This window comes from Hydra viridissima, unplaced genomic scaffold (genome assembly GCF_058129835.1).
Source record: "Hydra viridissima isolate aposymbiotic clone 2 unplaced genomic scaffold, HvirCarnegie_v1 scaffold_11, whole genome shotgun sequence".
Lineage (NCBI taxonomy): Eukaryota > Metazoa > Cnidaria > Hydrozoa > Anthoathecata > Hydridae > Hydra > Hydra viridissima.
The window spans coordinates 5746325-5765940 of NW_028324310.1; the positions used below are offsets into that span (position 1 = coordinate 5746325).

General features: G+C 28.3%; 2 protein-coding genes and 1 pseudogene across 2 annotated transcripts in view; 1 reads left to right on the top strand and 2 right to left on the bottom strand.

Annotated features, from left to right (window-relative positions):
* Window positions 1-19616, top strand: part of LOC145187652 (uncharacterized) — a 171854-nt gene that overhangs the window by 125780 nt on the left and 26458 nt on the right. The window lies entirely within an intron of this gene.
* The window catches only part of LOC145190978 (uncharacterized), a 43908-nt gene that overhangs the window by 20378 nt on the left and 3914 nt on the right, over window positions 1-19616 (bottom strand). Inside the window, exons 2-4 of the mRNA XM_090067683.1 lie at window positions 9600-9631; window positions 7876-7928; window positions 7297-7488 (exon numbers count right to left, since the gene is read on the bottom strand). Of these exons, the coding sequence (XP_089923809.1) occupies window positions 7297-7488; window positions 7876-7928; window positions 9600-9631 (277 nt within the window). The remainder of the gene's footprint in view (window positions 1-7296; window positions 7489-7875; window positions 7929-9599; window positions 9632-19616) is intronic.
* LOC149881880 (uncharacterized) lies at window positions 18761-19557 on the bottom strand (annotated as a pseudogene).

Sequence of the window (19616 nt, forward strand, 5' to 3'; positions counted from 1 at the left end):
CTCGAAACGGGTTAAGACCACTGTAGAAATTCGTAAGCTAATAATTAAGCATTGGAATGAAGGAAAATCGTTAAATTGTATTGCAAAAATTGTTGCTTCTGAAAATCCACAGTTTCTTCAATTATTAACAAGTTCAAAAAAAAAAAAAAAATTAGCTGATATGCCCCGAAGTGGTCATCCAAAAAAACTGAATAAGTGTGCTGAACGAAGCTTAGCTTCCACAATCAAGAAAAATCGTTTTGTAAGTGCCAAAAATTTAGCTTGCAAAATAGAAAACAATTTGGGGGTTAAAATTAGTCCAAAAACAGTCATTCGAAGTCTTAAAAGACAAGGAATAGTGAGTCGCGTTCCAAGAAAGGTTCCTTGTATTAATGATAAAAATTGTAAGCTTCGATTAAACTATGCTAAAACGTACATTGATATGCCAGACTCATTCTGGAATAAAGTCTTACGGACAGATGAGTCTAAATTTAATGTAAAAAGATCTGATGGTAGAATTCGTGTATGGCATTCATAAAAAAATTGCTTAGAAAATGGAACTACAGTCCGAACATTTAAACACAAAAATGGATCAGTAATGGTTTGGGGATGTATGTCGGCAGCAGGTGTTGGAAAGTTAGTATTTATTGAAGGAAATATGGATAAACATTACTATAAACGTATTGTTAAAGAAAATGTTGAACAATCAGCACGTAATCTTTGTATTGGTGATGACTTTGTTTTTCTTCAAGATAACGATCCCAAACATAAGGTCAAAGATGTGATGGAATTTATGGAAAAAAAAGTTTGGAACATACAAAATCATCCACCTCAAAGCCCTTATTTGAATGTAATAGAACATTTATGGGATGAAATCGATAGACGAATAGATAGAACAGGTGTAAACACCATTGAACAATTAAAAGTCCAAATTGTAAAGACGTGGGAATCAATCGATCCGTCTATTACAAAAAAACTCGTTGAATCAATACAAGACGTCTTGCTGCTGTTGTAAAAGCTAAAGGACAAAATACACGATACTAAAATATAAGTTTAGTTCCCATAATATTTATCAGTGTACTATTTTGAAAGCGTACGATAACTTTTGTCACCTTTTTGTTACTTTTCTTGCTTTTTCATCAAGATATTAAAATAAAAATTTTTTCTTGTTCTATTTTTTCAATTTTTGTTTAAATAATTATAGATCAAATAGTTTTTATTCAGTTTTTAACTTGTTCCTTGCATTTCTTTTATTCTAAATTAAGAGTTAGTAATTTTTTTAAAGTGTACGATAACTTTTGTCACACAGTGTATAATATATAATTGGCTCTTTAGAGTTTCTTCAAATATTTATGCCTGAGATGACATATACAACACAGATAAGATCTCTCTTTAGAAATTCATCAAAGATCACAGATAGTTAAATTCTTGACAAATCTTATCCAAAAGCTAGTTTTGCACAAATGCAAAAGCAGCTTTTGGATAAGATTTATCATTCTTTAATTTTTTGAGGGGATTTTACAATTGCTTAACACAATCATTGAAAATTTTTAATGTGTTGTGTCTCAAACAGTAATTTGCCTTTAAATTTCAGACATTTTTATGTAATGTATTTTGTTTCAAAGTCATATCTCTGATATTGAGCCATGGATTTTGAGGCAATCAATGTCTATCTGCTTTACCAGTTTTCTGTCAACTGAATTTTTTCCTTTCACTTTCTTATGCTCTTTTCAAAAAAACATGAAAAATTTCAGATTTTAGAACTCTTTATTGTTTTTCAAGGTTTCTAAGAAACTGATAATGATAATAATCAAATAATGCAAAAACATTTAGGGTGGCTTGTTATGTTTTGAAAATATCTTTAAAAATAAATTTGTGAGCAAGTATTATCCTAAATTACAATTAAGCAAATAATTTAAGAAATAAATAATTTAAGGTTCAATTGAATTAGTTTAACTAATCAAAGGCTTGCTCATGTTCAATTTCAAGTTAACAGCTGTTAAATAGCAACTAATATTTAGAGATACTGTCATCTCAATTGTTCTAATATTTAGAGATACTATCATCTCAGAACAGTATGATCAACCGTGTACTACTTTGACTAATTATTGATCAGCAAAAAACAAAATCATTTTTAAAAATTATTTTTTTTAAAAATTTTTTAAAAAAATAAAATAAAAGTGAATTTAACAAAAATATCCTTTTTTTGCTCTTAAGAGCTGTAAAGAAAACAAAAATTAAAAAAAAAAAAAAAAAAAACAATTAAAAATACATATAAAAGTAAGAAAAGAATCAAGTTTAATTGATTAAAAATATGAATTATTTTTCTCTTTAAATATAATAACTCAAAGTTCATAAAAACTCTTTAAGTCTTACTTCAACCATCATCCTGCAGCTTACACACCTTTTAAAGGTTGTATTAGAAAAATAGAAATAGAGAGAAACAAACTCATGTTTAGTAAATTGGAAACAAGATTGGTTTTAACTTAAACTTTTAATTAACTCTATGTGACATCTCAAGAGTAACAATAAGAGATTATGTAAAAATAATTAAAAGTATGTATTAATTATTCTATTAAAATATGTTACAAATTTACATTATATATTTATAAGTTCCATTCATGATTTCTGTGGATGATGAGATAAGGAAAAGACAGAGCTTTATTTCATTTTTTTGAAAAACATGTAATAAAGAAACTAGAAAATAAACTAATAATAAATGAAAGATGCAAACTTTTTGATTGCTCAATTATTAGGTTTTATTCCTTCAAGAACATTCGTACAATTAGTTACATTTATATTTTTATGGTCATTGTACAAACTTCAAGTGCTTTGGAAGAAAAAGACAGCTCATTTGTTAAAATCAGTTAATTTTCTAGAAAGCAAATATGCACAACATAAATATCTTGCAAAATCAACAGCTCTTTATGATGTTTTAGGATAAAAGCCAAGTAAAGTTGATTCTAAAGGTCAATTTGTCACAGTAGTTACAAATCAAAAATCTTTGTTAAGGATAAATAGTGGAATTCTTTGTCCATGTTTACTTTTTAAATTTTCTTTCATTTTTTGGTATTTAGAAACTTGATTTTGCATCAACAAGAAAAAGAGATCAACAAAAAAGATCAACAAGGAAAACATAAACATCCTTCTCATAGACTGGTACTGACCTGCTACACAAAGTACATGATCACATTTAAAAAATCTATAGACTTAACTTCCATAAGTATTTATCATTAACAAAATGTATGACAAAATAAATATTCATATATAGCATAATCTTTATATGAATCTTATAGCACTACAATTATCAAAAAATGAAAACAACTTGTGTGAAAAATCCGTTTTTGAAGATTTGCATGACATCATAATTCATTGAGATTCATAAAATAGACTGAAATTAAAAACAAACATCTTCAAGAAAATCAGAATTAAGCTACCATTATCTATCTTAGAGAAGGAAAGCCATTACTGCTATATAAAGAAAAACTGTGTTTTGCTATGGTAAACTATTAAAACTTGTAAGTTCTTAAAAAATATCAATCCTGATTTTTATAATATCTACCACATGATCTGTTGATCATATGGCAGATATTAAAAAGCAATTGAATCATTCTATGAAGATGTAGAGAAAAAATAAATAATAACTGGGTAATGTAATTACTTTAATATAATGTTAATATTAGTTAGAAAACTTAACTGTTATCTACTAAATTTATTATAGATAAATCACTATGAACTATAATATTTATCGCTGTACTATTTTTCCCTCTGAATCTAGGAAAAAAAAAGTAGAGTGATATTTAGTATAGTTCAAAAAGACCTTGCCTTTGATGAATTAGCAGAAAACTAGAATTTGTTAAGTTAAAATGCCATCTGGCTTTCATTCAGTGAAACATTCCTTTAAAAATATAACACCTTGTGTGCAGATATTTTGCAGCGGAATAGCACCGGAAGCAGGCGTTAGCACAAACATTTAGTTATTCAATTAAATCTCAATAGATCGAAAGTTATTTAATTTTTTAACCAACTTTTCATATTTTATATTGTGAAAAATATAAGAACCACCAAAATAAAAAATCATACTTTATTTTTATTTTTAAATTTGTACTTAACCGAATATATTTTTCTGGTAAAAAAATAACAATAATAAATTTTAGAAAATACACAAACAAGATAAAAAAATACTGATAATGATAAAAACTTTGAAACAAATAAAAAAAATGTATTTAAAGTTTTATAGGTAATTTTTATTTAAAAAAAAAATTGTGAAAAAATTAAGAACCACAGAACAAAAAACAATAATTTTTACCTAATGCCGCTTTTATACGATTTGGCATTGAGTCTGTTAAATTCTCTAAAATATGTTTGGGAACATTTCCAAGTATTACTGGTAAAATATTGCGCAACTCCTCAAGGCTCCTTGGTGCTTTCTTGGCAATCTCTTTATCAAGCCAACTCCAAAGATTTTCAATGCAATTTAGATCTGGACTATTTGGTGGCTAAGTTAGACACTCAATATTTTTGCTTTTGAATCATTCAGAGACAATTTTAGCCCGAACAGAATGCTTTGCTCAAGTGCATCAATTGACGGTAACAAGTTTTTATTTAAAATATCGACTTAATAAATAGAGTTGAGTCGAACATCAAATAATTTAAACCTGCTGAGATCATAATATGTCATGTAGCATCATATTCCAACCAACCTGCTACTTTGTTTTGTTCTTTGAACTATACAATCGAGATTATATTTTCTGAAGGCTGCCTGCGAATCATAATTCGGTTTTTTCAGTTATCAACCTCGATATTCATCTCATCAATGAACATTACTGTCTTCCATTTTTGTTTGGACCATTCTTTGACGCTTTGGCAAAATTCTTTTCGCTTTTTCACATTTTGTTTGGTAAGTCACAGTTTTAGAACAGCTTTTTTCCATAACATATTGTTAGCTAATAGTTTCCAACGCACAAGTGATGCCAATGCTTGACATCCATTTGAAAGCTTCCATTCCTTTCTTAATTCATGTGACGGCATGGTTCCATTTTTCTTTGCCAACCTGATTAAAAGACAATCATCATTGGGTGTCATCAAACACGGTCTTCCAGAACGATAATCTTTGAATCTTTTGATGATTGTTAACACTGAACTATGTGATAGCTTTATTATTTTTCCAATTTCATGAGCGGATTTACCTTCCTGGTGAAAATGCACCACTTTTACACAATTTCATAGGTAATAGCTTTTCTACTCATTTTTTTTCAAAAGAAAAGAATTTTTTTTGTTTGAAATTAAATTTTATAAAAGTATTTAAAAAAAATTATTTTTTTTTCAAATACTTTTATTGGTTTTTTGGTTATGACTCAGGTCATTAATAGTATATTTAAACAAAAAAGGTAAAAAATAAATTAAAAAAGACACTTCCGCCACATTTAGCACCAAAAGTGTTTTGTGTTTCCTAACTTTTTCACAAAAAAAAATATTAAAAAAAAATTGACACATAATATTTAATCCTTATTTTTATAGGTTCTATTAACTAATTTTCAAAAAAAAAAATTTTTTCTCTTTTTTTTTTTCATTTTCTAAAAAAGACTTTTACTATCTTTAATAAAAAATTAATTAAATTTATTTGAAAAAAATACTTTTTTTTTTTAGTGGTTCTTAATTTTTTCACAATACTGTATATTGAAATATAAAAAGAAATATATAAAAAGAAATATATAAATAGAAATGTATAAATTGAAATATATAAATAACAACCATAGGATTTTTGTACTTAAAAACAAAACATGTTGTTACACTAACCTGTACTAGTATGTATCCCATGCTCAAGTTTGCACATGATTTCAGCATACATTAATGCTCTAATACATTAATAACTACACTCTTAACTACATAATTAGATCAAGTGATGTATGCTAAGTTGGTCAAATCTACTGCTAAGATTTTGCTTTCTTGTTATAAGAAAACTTAAAACCATTATTTTCAGTCTTAAGAATATGAAATAACATACAAAAAACATATAGAGTATGCAAAACATTTACAGTATGCAAAAAATGACACTTTAAAAAAAACCTATAATTTTCAAAATTGCACCAAAAAAGTGAATTGTTGTTTAAATTATTTAAATTTTCTTCTCAATATCTTATCAAGTATTGTTTTAAGAATCTATTTGTGTATTGCTGAATGAATTCTTTATTGAACCTACTGAATTTCAAACAATCGATTAAATGATGCATATAATTGACTACAAAAAAAAATTATCATGCACTAACAAAATAGTTCATTACTTTTAAATAAATTGAGTTTATCAAATGATTAAACTAGTAAGTAAAATTGAAAACAGCTAATAAATACATTTTCAAAATTTCAACAAAACAACATTTCTTTCCATCAATGAAGCCTTGTAGTTGATTTAAAAAATCAATTATAGTCATACCATCAGATCCAAAAAAAGGGAAAACATTTTACAACATGGTCTGATTAGAACCATTGCTAATGTGGCTGGCAGAGGAAAAAATGCTAGAGTTACAGTGCAATTAATCTTTATATCATTATCAATGTGAAAAAAAAATCTGTTTTGACAGCTAAACTAACTTTTAAAGTTGAAGAAGACCAGAACATCACAGTAAAACCTCAACAAATCAGAAATTGTATCCAGGGAATAAAGCTATAGAGGTAAAATTTCATATTAAAGCAGGATAACAAAAAAAAAAAACATACTGGTAAGAAAACAAATGTTTTATGACCATCTCGAAGTCAGGATTTAAATCTAATAAAACATTTATGGTATATTTTGGCCATTTAGACACAATGAATTGATAGTAACTTTAATGAGTGAATTGGATAACACTCTATCCATATTTTTGTTCTTTGTATTTCTTAACGCTTGTAAAAACCAGATAAATAGTTTCAGCGGTTTGAATTAATGGTTTTAAAACTTTCATTAAAAAGTTTCAAAATGGAGTTAAAAGCAGCATCATTTTTAATGGAAAAATGGAATATTCCAATGTGAATTAAGGTACTTTTTCTTTGTCAAAAATAAAATTGAATACCATTTTTTTCAGTTTCAGACAAAGATCTTCCAAAATCTGCAAAAAAAAAAAAAAAAAAAAGGAAAGAAAGGGGGAGGGGGTGCAAAACCAGCCAAGTGCCAAACTTTACCTGATTAGTACAAATTTTTGGTAATAAACATAAAAAGTAAAAATTTTTTTAGGTGTACAATTAGTTTTATTTACATACTGTATATATCTTTTTTTTTTGTTTCACAGTTGATCCTGAAACCTAGCTAAATATATAAGAGCAAAAACTTATTAATTATACCAACAGTGTTTCCCTCCTCTAGCAGCCCATCCAGATGTTTTTTTGGCTTTAAGGATGCTCCATCAACTCTTTGCTTTTTCTTTTTTTTAGGTCTTACAATATCTTCTTCATGTTCTTGCTTTTTTTTTTTCGTACTGAGTTTGTTTTCAGAATCTTCTACCAAAGAATTCTTTTTCACCGTAAAACTCACAACTACAATTAAAATTTAGTTTATCATGTTAGAGTAATAAAAAAATATTTTATCTTTTCCTCAAGTAAACCACTATCTAAATATAATTTTTAATTTGACTTATTTTTTAATTTTGGTTCATTTTTCTTTCAAGTACTTGTACCTTGTACAACATTCAAAATTTCCATCCCCCAAGAAAAATTATGTTCATAACTATTTAAGTTTATAAAATATCAACCTGTATAAGCAATTAGGATAACTGAATTCTGCATTACTTTCAGAGCTAATTGCATTTCAGATGAAACCACTAAGCTTATTTAGATAGTCTTATTATTTTTTAGCATAAAATACACTTGACTACAATTACTTCCTAAATCTTGTAGCATTTGAAAAAAAAAGATTCTCTTCACCTTTCCTTTTTTCTTTCTCATCTCCTTCATGGTCATCTTCACTTTGATTTTCACTAAAATTTTTATTAAAAATTTTGAAAACCATTGAAAAAACTAAATGGAAAGCATCAATTAGTTACATGTTTTTCAAATTTTAGCTCAAAAACTTTCATTGTTTCTAGAAATTTGCAAATAGATATCTACAGTATCGGACAAAACAAACTCAAATTTAGAACAAAAGTTGATCAAAAACTAAAAAAAACTAGTAAAACAATTGAACATATTATTTTTTATGTAGTTTATTATGTTGTTAACAAAACTTAAAACTTTTGAATCATACTAAAAATCACTAAAAAAGTTTTAAAACACATTTTCCCTAACAAACTACATTTTTCTTTGGACAAAACAAGGTGGACATTCAAAAAATCGACTAAAAATTCAAAAAACTTCAAAAATTAACTTATTATTTTTCAAAAAACTTCAAAAATTAACTTAATATTTGGTAGGACCTCCTTTACTTTTAATTACTGCTTTCATTCTTCAAGGCATAGACTTAATTAATGAGTCAACCATTCTCATATCAATCTCTCGCCAGGCCTTCTCGATTTGTTCAAATAATTCCTCACTGGTCTTCACATTTGCATACTCAATCTTATTATCAATTATTTCCCACAAATTTTCTATGGGATTCAAGTCACAGCTTTGTGCAAGCCACTCCATTATGGTGATATTCTTGTCCTTGAACCATTGTTTTACAACTTTTGATGGATGTTTGGGATCATTGTCCTGTTGAAAAATCTATTTTAGGGGCATCTCCTGTTCAGCATGTGGTAACATAACATCTTCCATTATATCTTTGTAAACAAAGCGGTCCATAATTCCATTAATTTTGTGAATAGGATTTGTAGTTCAAGTTTTTCAGTTAATTTTGTGGATGACAAAAATGGATTTTTTTTAAACTCTTTAACAATTATTCAATCTAGTCTTTGTGATGTTTTTCTTGGATGTCTGCCCCAATAGTTTGTTTTATAGCAGTCACAAGATCCAAATGATTTGACAGTTTTGCTTACAGTCGATTTAGCTATAATATATTTTCCACAAATTTCAGCTTGACATTTTTCGCTTTTAAAATCTTTAATAATATTTTCACGTAAAACACTTCCTAATTTGTCATAAACCATTTTAAGTTGCAATTTATGCCATATATCACAAGTTAAATCTATTTTTAGTTTAATTGAAAAAATAATTGGCTAGACATTCCAAAATCTATTTTATTATCTTAGAGTAATGTTATGATAAAAGTGAAAACAAAAAAATATGGTAAATTGAATTAAGACAATTAAATCTTATAAAAAAAGCTTTGTTTTGATTTGTCCACCTTGTTTTGTCCAAGGAAAAATATAGTTTGTTGAGAAAAATGTGTTATAAATTTTTTTTGTGATTCTTAGTATGATTCAAGCGTTTTAAATTTTGTTAAGAACATAATAAACTATTTAATAATTAATATGTACAATTGTTTTACTAGTTCTTTTTAGTTTTTGATCAACTTTTGTTCTAAATTTGAGTTTGTCCACCATGTTTTGTCCGATACTGTACTTTCACCTTAAACAACAACTTTAATATTTTTAACAAACATTTTATCATACACTATCAAATTACTAATAAGGATTCTGTATGTTTTCGTATAACAAAACTTTAATATGTTACTATGTTAATATATTATTGTAAACAAGTAAAATTTATACCTGGAAATCTTCTTAGATGACTTACTTGTTACCTAAAATAGTAGTTAAAAAATATATATGATTCAATTTTTGTTGTATGGTTTTGACTCTAACTTTTTAATTTACTCATAACTGTACTTCATTAGAAATATGGTTTTATTTAATTAATCATAAACTTTAGGTACATTATTGTCCCAAATTAATGTAATAAATGTTAAAATTGAGATACTCAATAAGTTAAGGTAAGTTTTTAAAGTAAAATTCAAATAAATTATACCTGTTGGTAAAGTCATATCTTTATTATATTTTGTATATGAAAGTTATATAAAACAATATCATTTATTTAAAAGTAATATTTAAAAATACTTTTTTATCTTAAAAAGTTCTATAGCTAATACAAAAATAAATAATAGCTTCATACAAATGTAATTAGCTTTAAATATTATGAGTTAGAGATTTTTTTGGTAATTTTGGTCTGCATTTTTCTCATTATTGTTTTGAGAATAATGATCAGAAGAATGCATTTGGATATTTTACAAATCATACCATTTCTTTCAAAAAAGGGGTTATTTGGGAAAAATTCAAGAAGATAATGAACCTAAGCATTTCACAAAACTTAATAGGAATTATTCAGCATGTTCAAAAAGTCTTAGGAATTAATCAATACTTCTTATTACATAATAATAACATAAGAAAGTGTATCATCTTCATGTAATGAAGTCTCCATCACACCTTATAACATCTTTACATTAACAATACAAATGTTTTAGTTCCATTTCAAAATGATCTGCTGGTAGTAACCTGAACCACTGCAGTGTGGCCTCCTTAATTTCTTCTGCACATGTAAAATGTCATCAAAAGAGTTCTTCAAATCTTTAAATACCCACCTGTCACATTGGTTTAGATTAAAGCCGATTGACTGATCAATTTGACATGTCACCAATTAATTTAACAATTTCTTATTATTTGATGGAGCATCACTAAGAAATTCAGTTAATGTTCCTTATTTTTCAACTTCTTTGGATATTTACATTATTTTTAATCTTCTTTCTTTGATTTCTGGTCTAAGGAACTTGAGTTGTCCAATAATTTGCATCTAGAGTGGGATTCTGCATTTTTCATGGAATGGAATGCACCTTTTCTTTTGTATTAGCTTTAAAAGCTTTTCTTATACTTTTGTAACTCAGCTACAACAGATGCATTTCAATGTACTTTAGGTTTTCATCTTAACTTTTCATTTTTATTTGAAGGTTTCACAATTTTTTGGTAACAAGCCTTTTAAGTAAACTTTAGCATTCCTTCTTTATGATAGAAAAGGACTTTCTGAAAACCTTATTTGTACCTATAAGGTTAATACAAATACAATTTGAAAAAACCAGGTAGATAACAGCTACAGTTCAATCTGAAACTTGAACTGTAGCTATTTTTTCAATTATCTTCAAGATATTTTTGAAAGGAGTATGTCTTTTACAGAAAACATTAAAAAAACAAAACAATAAATATAACTTAATTTTACCAAAAGAGTTAACTTAAAACAAAAAAGTCAGCATTCATCCCATTGTTTAGTTAAAAAACAAATTTGCATATGTAAGTTTACAGAGGTGCTCTAGATTATTTTATCAAGGTGCAATAAAACATTTTATCAGTGTGCTGTAAAATATTTTATCAGGGTGCTGTAAAATATTTTATCAAGGCACAATAAATTATTTTATTAGGGTGTTATAAATTATTTATCAAGATAATTAAAGTTCACTGTATAAAATTTGTTTCTTATTAGGACAGAAATAAATAAATTTGAAATGTTTACTCTTCAACACAATTGTATCAATATCTCAGTGTAGTTTAAAAAAGAACATAGGAAATCTACACTGTTGTATTACTTAGTTGACAATGTACAATAAAATATCTCAAATGTCTTATAGAAACATTCTTTTATATGACAATTTTTTTTTTCAGTTTGATATTGACTAATAACTAAAACATTGGTGTGATTATTTAAAAAGATATAAGTTTCCCACATATCTTTAAGATATATGCTTCTCAAATATTTTTTTTAGATTGTTGGCAAGTTGGTGAAGATTTACAATATATATCAGGAGGGGAAAAAATGTCCTGAATAAAATATTTAACATTACATATACTAAAGGTTAAACATTATCCATTGAAGACAAACAACTTTATACTACTAGTGGTAAGCTCAGCAGGTCATTTTGTAAGCAAGAAAACAATTCAACCATCAAAAAGATGAAAATATTTTGCTTAATATGTTTGAAGCTTAGGCATCAAAACCAACTTATGATTATCTTATGATCTTGCAACTAGTGGTATTGGTGCCGAGTTTAAAGACAGCAATCAAGATGAGAGTACTTGACTACCAGCAAGAAAAAACAAGGGTAAAGTTCCAACCAAGTTAGTTGCAACTTTAATCTTCTTGTGTTTTTAAAAAAGTGATAGCCAAGCTAGTTTTAACTTATAGAATATGTTTTTGTATTATGCATAGCATTGCTTATGGAATGCAATAAAGGTATTCATTGCTGGAGTTGTTGTCAAATTGTAACAAATGTTCATTGAGAAGGTTTTTACTAAAACGTAATCTATCAGTTATCAGCATCAAATTAATGGACAAAGAACTTGGCACAACATAACACATTGTCTCCAAACACTAAATATTGATTGTGTCTAGTGAAAATGTATGAGGAATTGAAAGCACCATTTGTAAATAAAAAGAAGAAATCTTTGATAAATCAGGCTGGAGAGATAACATGAATTTTTTGTATCATATAACACCAGACTTGGGTCTATTACGATTGTAATTGTAGTTTAATTGTAACAAGCTGGAATACCTGGCGCAAATTGCAAGGTATTTAATAGTAGAATTGGACATTCTATGGGAGTTTGTGAAATGAAAATGAAAGACTTATCTTTTTGTTTTGAAGATATGCAAGTTTTTTTTATTTAAATGTTTCTTTTCTCTTATTCAAAAACTTGAGTTCCTACAGGACTGAGCTATTGACTTAGGGATGTTCAATGGACCAATCCCCACAGAGTTGCCACTCTTCACCTCCTTGCTGGGGGCCAATGGTCATAGGTGTTGGAACATTGAGTGATTGGTCAGAACCTGGTCTAAAACCTTAAGTGAAAATACCCCAAAGTGCAAAATTTGTCCACAGATAAAGTGCAGATTTGTCCACAGATAAAGATTTGCATAAAGAACAAAGGGACAAATATTCATTTTTATAGTATAGATTAAATATATTTTGATAAAGTAATTGTAATTGTAATTGCTACTTTTTGTAATTGTAATTGTAATTGCTACCCCATAATTGATTTTTATAAGTACATGCTGTACTTTATTTACTATTCAAGTACATGATGTACTTTACTGCTATATGCACTTGTTGCCATTTATCGTCTAGTTAGTCTTAGTAAGGTGGCCATTGACTGAGCCTGATTTAATTATTTAAGAGCTTGGTTTTCTGTTGTTTTTTTCTTCTTCATGAAACCATCTATGCAAGATATTCAGTTACCTGTCGACTTGGTTGTTTATAAATTTCTGTGTACTTTTAAGATAAAATACTATAAGGTTTAGAATTAAGATAGTATGAATCTGAAAAATGCTGATATCATTTGGAAGTATTTTGACAAGCCAGAGAAGTTTAATAATTTAGTGTCAAATCATTCAAAAATTAATGCTAAAAAAAGTGCAAAGTGTGAAGTGACTTGCTTGAAAAAGGCTACATCAAATTTGGTTACACATTTGCAGATGATACTCTGAATTTTTGAAATGTTAATTACAATGTCTCTGTTATATCTAAATATTATTGTTATTTATGAAATGAATATGATCATATTCATCAATCTGTTAATAAAGTTTTGCATTGCCAATTTGTCACTCCTGACGTTTATCAGACTGCAGTTGAACTTGACAATATACATCTAAATTCCATTCAGTCTACCAGAATATACCAATTTCAAAAAAAAAAAAAGGAATTTTCAATCAAAAATTAAAATTTTCAATTTAAATTAAAATTGTTTTTTTTTCTTTGTGCAGCAAAAGCACTCACTGCAATTAGAAAAGTGCAAAGATAGTAAATCTCATAAAAAAGTGGACAGCATTAACAGTCTGTCTTCAATTGGTCCTATTGGAAAATTTTTCATAGCAGCTGCTGAACTGATTTAGTTTTTGGTAACATGCTGCCTTTTTCACTGGTTGAAAATGTAGAATGTCACTCTTTCATGGAGGCTGTTGATTCACACTAAATTGTACCAATAAGAAAGGTCATGTCTACAAAACTGATCAGCAAGAGAAAGCTGTTAATTGAAGACAAGCTCTGCCCCACATTTCAGAAACTTGACTAGACCAGTGTAACTGTAGACATTTGGACAAAACTCATTATGTACTCTTTCTAAGAAACTACAGTTCACTTTTTTGATAAATTTGGGTTGACCAACATACTGCTGAAAAAATTGTAACACACTATGATGAAGTAAATGATTCATTTAAGTTGCACAACAAAGTTTCTCACATTGTCAGCAACAGTGCATCAAATATGACTAAAGCATTGGAAGTTATTCTACCAAAGTTCATGGCTGACAAAGTTGAAGATAGCACTGCATCAAATCATTTAAATGATGATGAACATGATGAAGCTCACTTGATGCAATAAGTATAATATGGAGACAGGTGACCAGTTGCTAAACTGCACCCCAGAGATATAGCATGCTTTGTTTATACCATGCAACTTGTCGTAAAAGATGGACTTAATGGTTGTAGAGAAATTAAGAATGCTATTGGCTAGGTGGCTTCTGTGGTAAGTGCATTGAGAAAATTCACATCTGCAGCTGAGATCTTGCATGCAGATGACCACAATATTAGTTCTGCAAATATAGCTCACTGAAATTCTCAATTGAAAATGGTGAGATCAGTTCTTAGTATTCCCAAGGGAAAACTGAATGAAGCCAAATGGTCATTGTTAGGCTCATCATCAAGTAAAATTTTTACCGCAATGGAACGCACTTTGCTGACAGAGTTTGTGACAACAATGGAGCCTTTTGAAGATTCTACCAACTGTAACTTTAAACTTCAATGGTACCAACCAAAAGAAACCTAATGGTTTAAGAGTAGAGATGTGCCGGGTACCCGGTTTGGACCCGGAAAATCAGCTGTTTTACCGGGTACCTGGTATCAGCCATTTGTTGCAGTAACCGGCACCAGGTATCTTCTTTTTTATCTTAAATTGATTTTTCTTTTAGTTTCCACCATTAAACTTCTTGATATAATTCTAAGAGTGTTATGTAGTCGATAACCACAAAGTTCTATTAGCTTAAAACAATCTTACTTAAAATATTTTTAAATATATTTTTGCAAAAAAATTTATACGGATACAAAAACTGTAACACTAAATAAAATAATTTGAGAATACAAATAAAATGAATGGGGGTAAAAAATATTCAATAGCTTCTTTTTATTCTGTTAGAACACAAGATAATTTTTCTTCTTTCGAATGCTGATAGCGCTTTTCATTTGTAGCGCATTTCGAGCGTATTATTAAAAAAATTATCATTTTATATAAAATAATCGAAAATGTATGATATCAAACGTACTTTCATTATCTTTATAGAAATTTTATTTGAAAGAAAAATTATGAATAAAAAAATTATAGCATGGAAGTTTTTAGATATAAGCACGACTCCTCATATGAGCAAGTACAAACTATGTGATAGTTTAGTTACGAGAGGAGGAAAATCTTTAAAGTCTTATGGAACTACAGCAATGGTAAAACATTTGCATTTAAAGCACTCCAAAGAGTTTGAACTTGCGGGAAAAAGAAGGCTCAATCATTTTCGTCTATTTCTGAAACCTCAGTTGCTTCTACCACCAATACAGTACTAAGTAACATTATTAATGCTTTAAACAAAAAAAAAAATAAGTGATGGAATGTTGATGACCACAGATCTATTCAAATCCATAAAATAATAGGCAAACTTATTACATTGGATATTTAGCCATTTTCTATTGTTGAAGATACAGGATTTAATGAACTGATTAAAGATGCTTACCCCAATTACAAATTACCATGTAGAACATATTTCAGCCAAAACGTAATACCTAGCATGTATGATGAACTTTTTGAAGATATAAAAATAAAAATCTCTGCGGCAAACTATTTGTCTCTGATGACAGATATTTGAACAGCGGATACTGCGAAAATCACATTCTTAAGCATTACTGGACATTGGATAGATCCAACTAAATTTTCCCAAGAAACTGCTGTTCTACGAGTAATTCATTTTCCGGAAAATCACACAGGTGTTCATATAAAAGAGTATTTACAAAAAGGTTTAGAATCTTTTGAAATCCTGTTAAGCAAAATTCATCTTATTGTTACCGATAATCCAAGCAATATGAAGGCTGCAGTAAAAAACAGTGGAATGACATCAATTCCATGCTTTATCCATACTTTGCAGCTATGTATTCATGACTATATTTAGCCAAAAAACCATCAAGGAATTTTTAACTTTATGCAGAGGAATAACAAGCCATTTTAATCATTCACCAATAGCATGTGCAAAATTAAAATCAATTCAGCAGCAATTAAGTACTGAACTTCACAAAATGAAACAAGATGTTCCAACTGACTGGAACAGTTCATTTGAAATGCTACAAAGAACGCTTGAACAAAAAGTTCCTTTGGCCACTTATGCAGCAGAGTTTGATGAAATTAAACTTCCTACTAATTATCAATGGGGAATAGTCAAAAAACTTAATTACATTCTTGCTCCATTTGAAAACTTAACAAAAAAATGTGGTAGGAGGGATGAAACTTGCGCAATAATTATACCATCTGTTCTTGCATTAAAAGTTTTATTACAAAAAGTTTAATCAAGTGATAAATACGCTGGGATTATGACGATGATTGATGAACTAATAAAATCTGTTACTAAAAGACTTGATAAATTTTTGCTTAATAAAATGTTATGTGTATCAACATTTTTGGATCCACGATATAAATTACTTTATCAAGATGCAGATGAAAATGTTATCATAGAGTGGGTTGAAGAAGCATGAGAAGAAGAAATGCAAGGAGCCCAAGATGTTGTTGACTCTGACTCTGATGATGTTCCAATATTAAAAGCTCCAGCCTCTACTGGATTCATTAGCATTGTGATTGTTTTAAAGATGTAGCTTTTATGAGAACTGGAAGAAAGCAGAGTGAAAAACGTTCTGAGGCAGAAAGAGAACTAATAGATATTGAAGTTGCTGACATAATTAAGAAGCAAACAATATTAAGGTCTGCAATTACTCAAGAAATAGACAACTATTTATCTCTGCCTCTTTTAGAAAATACAGGTTGTCTGTTTTTGTGGTGGAGTAAATGTGGAATGCAATTTGAAAAACTAAAAAAGATGGCATTAAAATATCTTACAGCACCTTCGTCATCAATAGAAAGTGAAAGGTTATTTAGTGCTGGTGGGGATATATACGAAGCAACAAGGAGCAGACTAAAAGCAGATAACGGAGAATACCTAATGTTTGTTTATTACAATCTTAAGTTAATAAAACAGTAAAAATAAGATACAGCAAATAAGTGTTGTTTAAGTTCTTTTTATTTGTTTAAATTTGTTTTATCTTAATCACACTACAGTCGAGAAAGTCTACCCATTTTTTGCAATTCTTTGTCTCTCTTAATCTTTTACTTTCCCTAATAAAACTTTCAGTGGCGGAACTTCAAATTTTACCCCCTTCCACACAAAATATTATTTAGGCCCGAACCACCAGGAGAGAAAAATAATTTTAAACTAATATAGTTATTAAAAAACTGTTACACAACTTTTAAAAAAATTTAGGTCCCTACAACTCAGGCCCCTTACCCTGCATTGTGGGGTTTTGCTAAATGGTAGTTTCGCCACATACCTTTTGGTTAGTTAGCGTAAAAAGTGGATTTTGTGTGAATAGTTCATTGCTAGAGATTTCACAAGTTTGTATTCCAACTTTTTAAAAAATGGACTTGGTGCTGGGTACACAGAATCGCACCCGGTTTTTCAGCCGGGTACCCGGAATCAGAGACTCAGCATAAACTGGTTCCAGCACATCACTATTTAAGAGTACTGTAAATTGGAAACACAGAAGTGTGATACTTCTGGATTTTGTGCAAGCAATTTCACTTTTTCCACTTAAAACATGAACTAAATGATGCAATTTGTGCAGTGTGTGCACTAAGAAATAATAAGGAAAAACACTATATGTTTTCTATTTAATAACAATATATATTGTTATTAAATAGAAAACATATAGTGTTTTTCCTTATTATTTTAACTTATATTAACTATACTGATTTATGAGATTTTTATGTGGTTTTACATTTGTAATTTTGTAGTCTTTATTTGAAAACACAATAAATAAAAAGAAAAGTAACTGTAATTTTAATTATAGTTATATGTCTTCTAATTGTAATTGGGTTTGAAGCATGGCCTTCTATAATAACAGGCCTTGACATCGCGCAAGAGGTCACAAAAACTGAAAGCCGATTAAAAATGTTATTACTTAAATCGATACACGTTTTATGAAGAGCAAATTAATGTTAGAGTGGTTGTTTTCTCATATAAATTACTAAGAAAAATAAAATTATTTGAGAAAAAACAATTGCAGTTCAAAAATTGATATGTTTTGCATTATTTCACGTTGCCAGAATAATAACAATGTTATAATTAGCACGATTTGAAGACTAAAAACATAAACAAAAATAAACTCATTGGTAATTGTTTTCTTTAAATATAATTCTGTAATTAACAAAAAGCATGAATAACAAAAAACTTAAGTATAGTGATGAAAATGATCAACAAAAAATCCATCCTACAAAAACAATCTTTTTATGTATGTATGTATGTATGTATGTATGTATGTATGTATGTATGTATGTATGTATGTATGTATGTATGTATGTATGTATGTATGTATGTATGTATGTATGTATGTATGTATGTGCGTGTGTATGTATGTATGTGCGTGTGTATATATATATATATATATATATATATATATATATATATATATATATATATATATATATATATATATATATATATATATATATATATATATATATATATATATATATATATATACTCCAAATATATATTGAGCTAAAAGGCTTTTAAAAAAAAAAAGGATAAAAAGTGTAACAAGAAAATTAAAAAAACGTAAAACTAAAAATTCACAAAAATTATGATAGCTTCAGTATTTTCATTCTTGACTCTCTGTTACTACTAAGAGTGATAATAAGTGTATGATTCTTTAGCAAAATATTGGAATATACTCTGCATCGCTTTCTTGTTTTTTTTAAGTCCATACTTAGCTGCTATAAACTGAAACTGAGTAATACAAAATGTCCTGCATAAAAGCCCAGTGGCACCTTTAATAAATAGAAAGCAAAATAATGACCATTGGATAAGAGTATCAGTAGGGATTTGAAGTCCACCCCTGTTTAGACTATTCAGATAATTTCTATATTTGTGATAATAATTAGTTGTATCATCATAAATGTTTATTTCACTTTTTGCACATAGCTAGCCATGTAAACAATAGTCATTAATGTTGACTGATTAACTGAGCTTTTAAGATCATGCAAATTATCCAGCAACTCTTTTTCATCAGTAGAAGTATCTCTGTAACATATGTCACAAGTATGACCATCAATGCCATCTACAGCAATATCTAGTTTTAAAGTCAATTTGGTATGTTGAATATATATTTTTTCAATTACAGATTTAGCATTTACAGAATAGGTACCTCCTGATCCCTGTCAAAGCTTAGAAAAAGCTTTTTCAATGGATCTGCTGAAAACCAACCTAACAAAACATATTTGGCTCCATTACTTTATAACATTTTCACTAAATCAATTAAGCCATAGCATGTATGTACAATTCCTATACTGTTATCTTGTGTAAGCTGTTTGACTTGTTTACCAGAAGGCTTCATAAAACTTGACAGTTCGGCAGTTTCAAGTAGTAATTGTAACTGTGGATCATCAACTAATT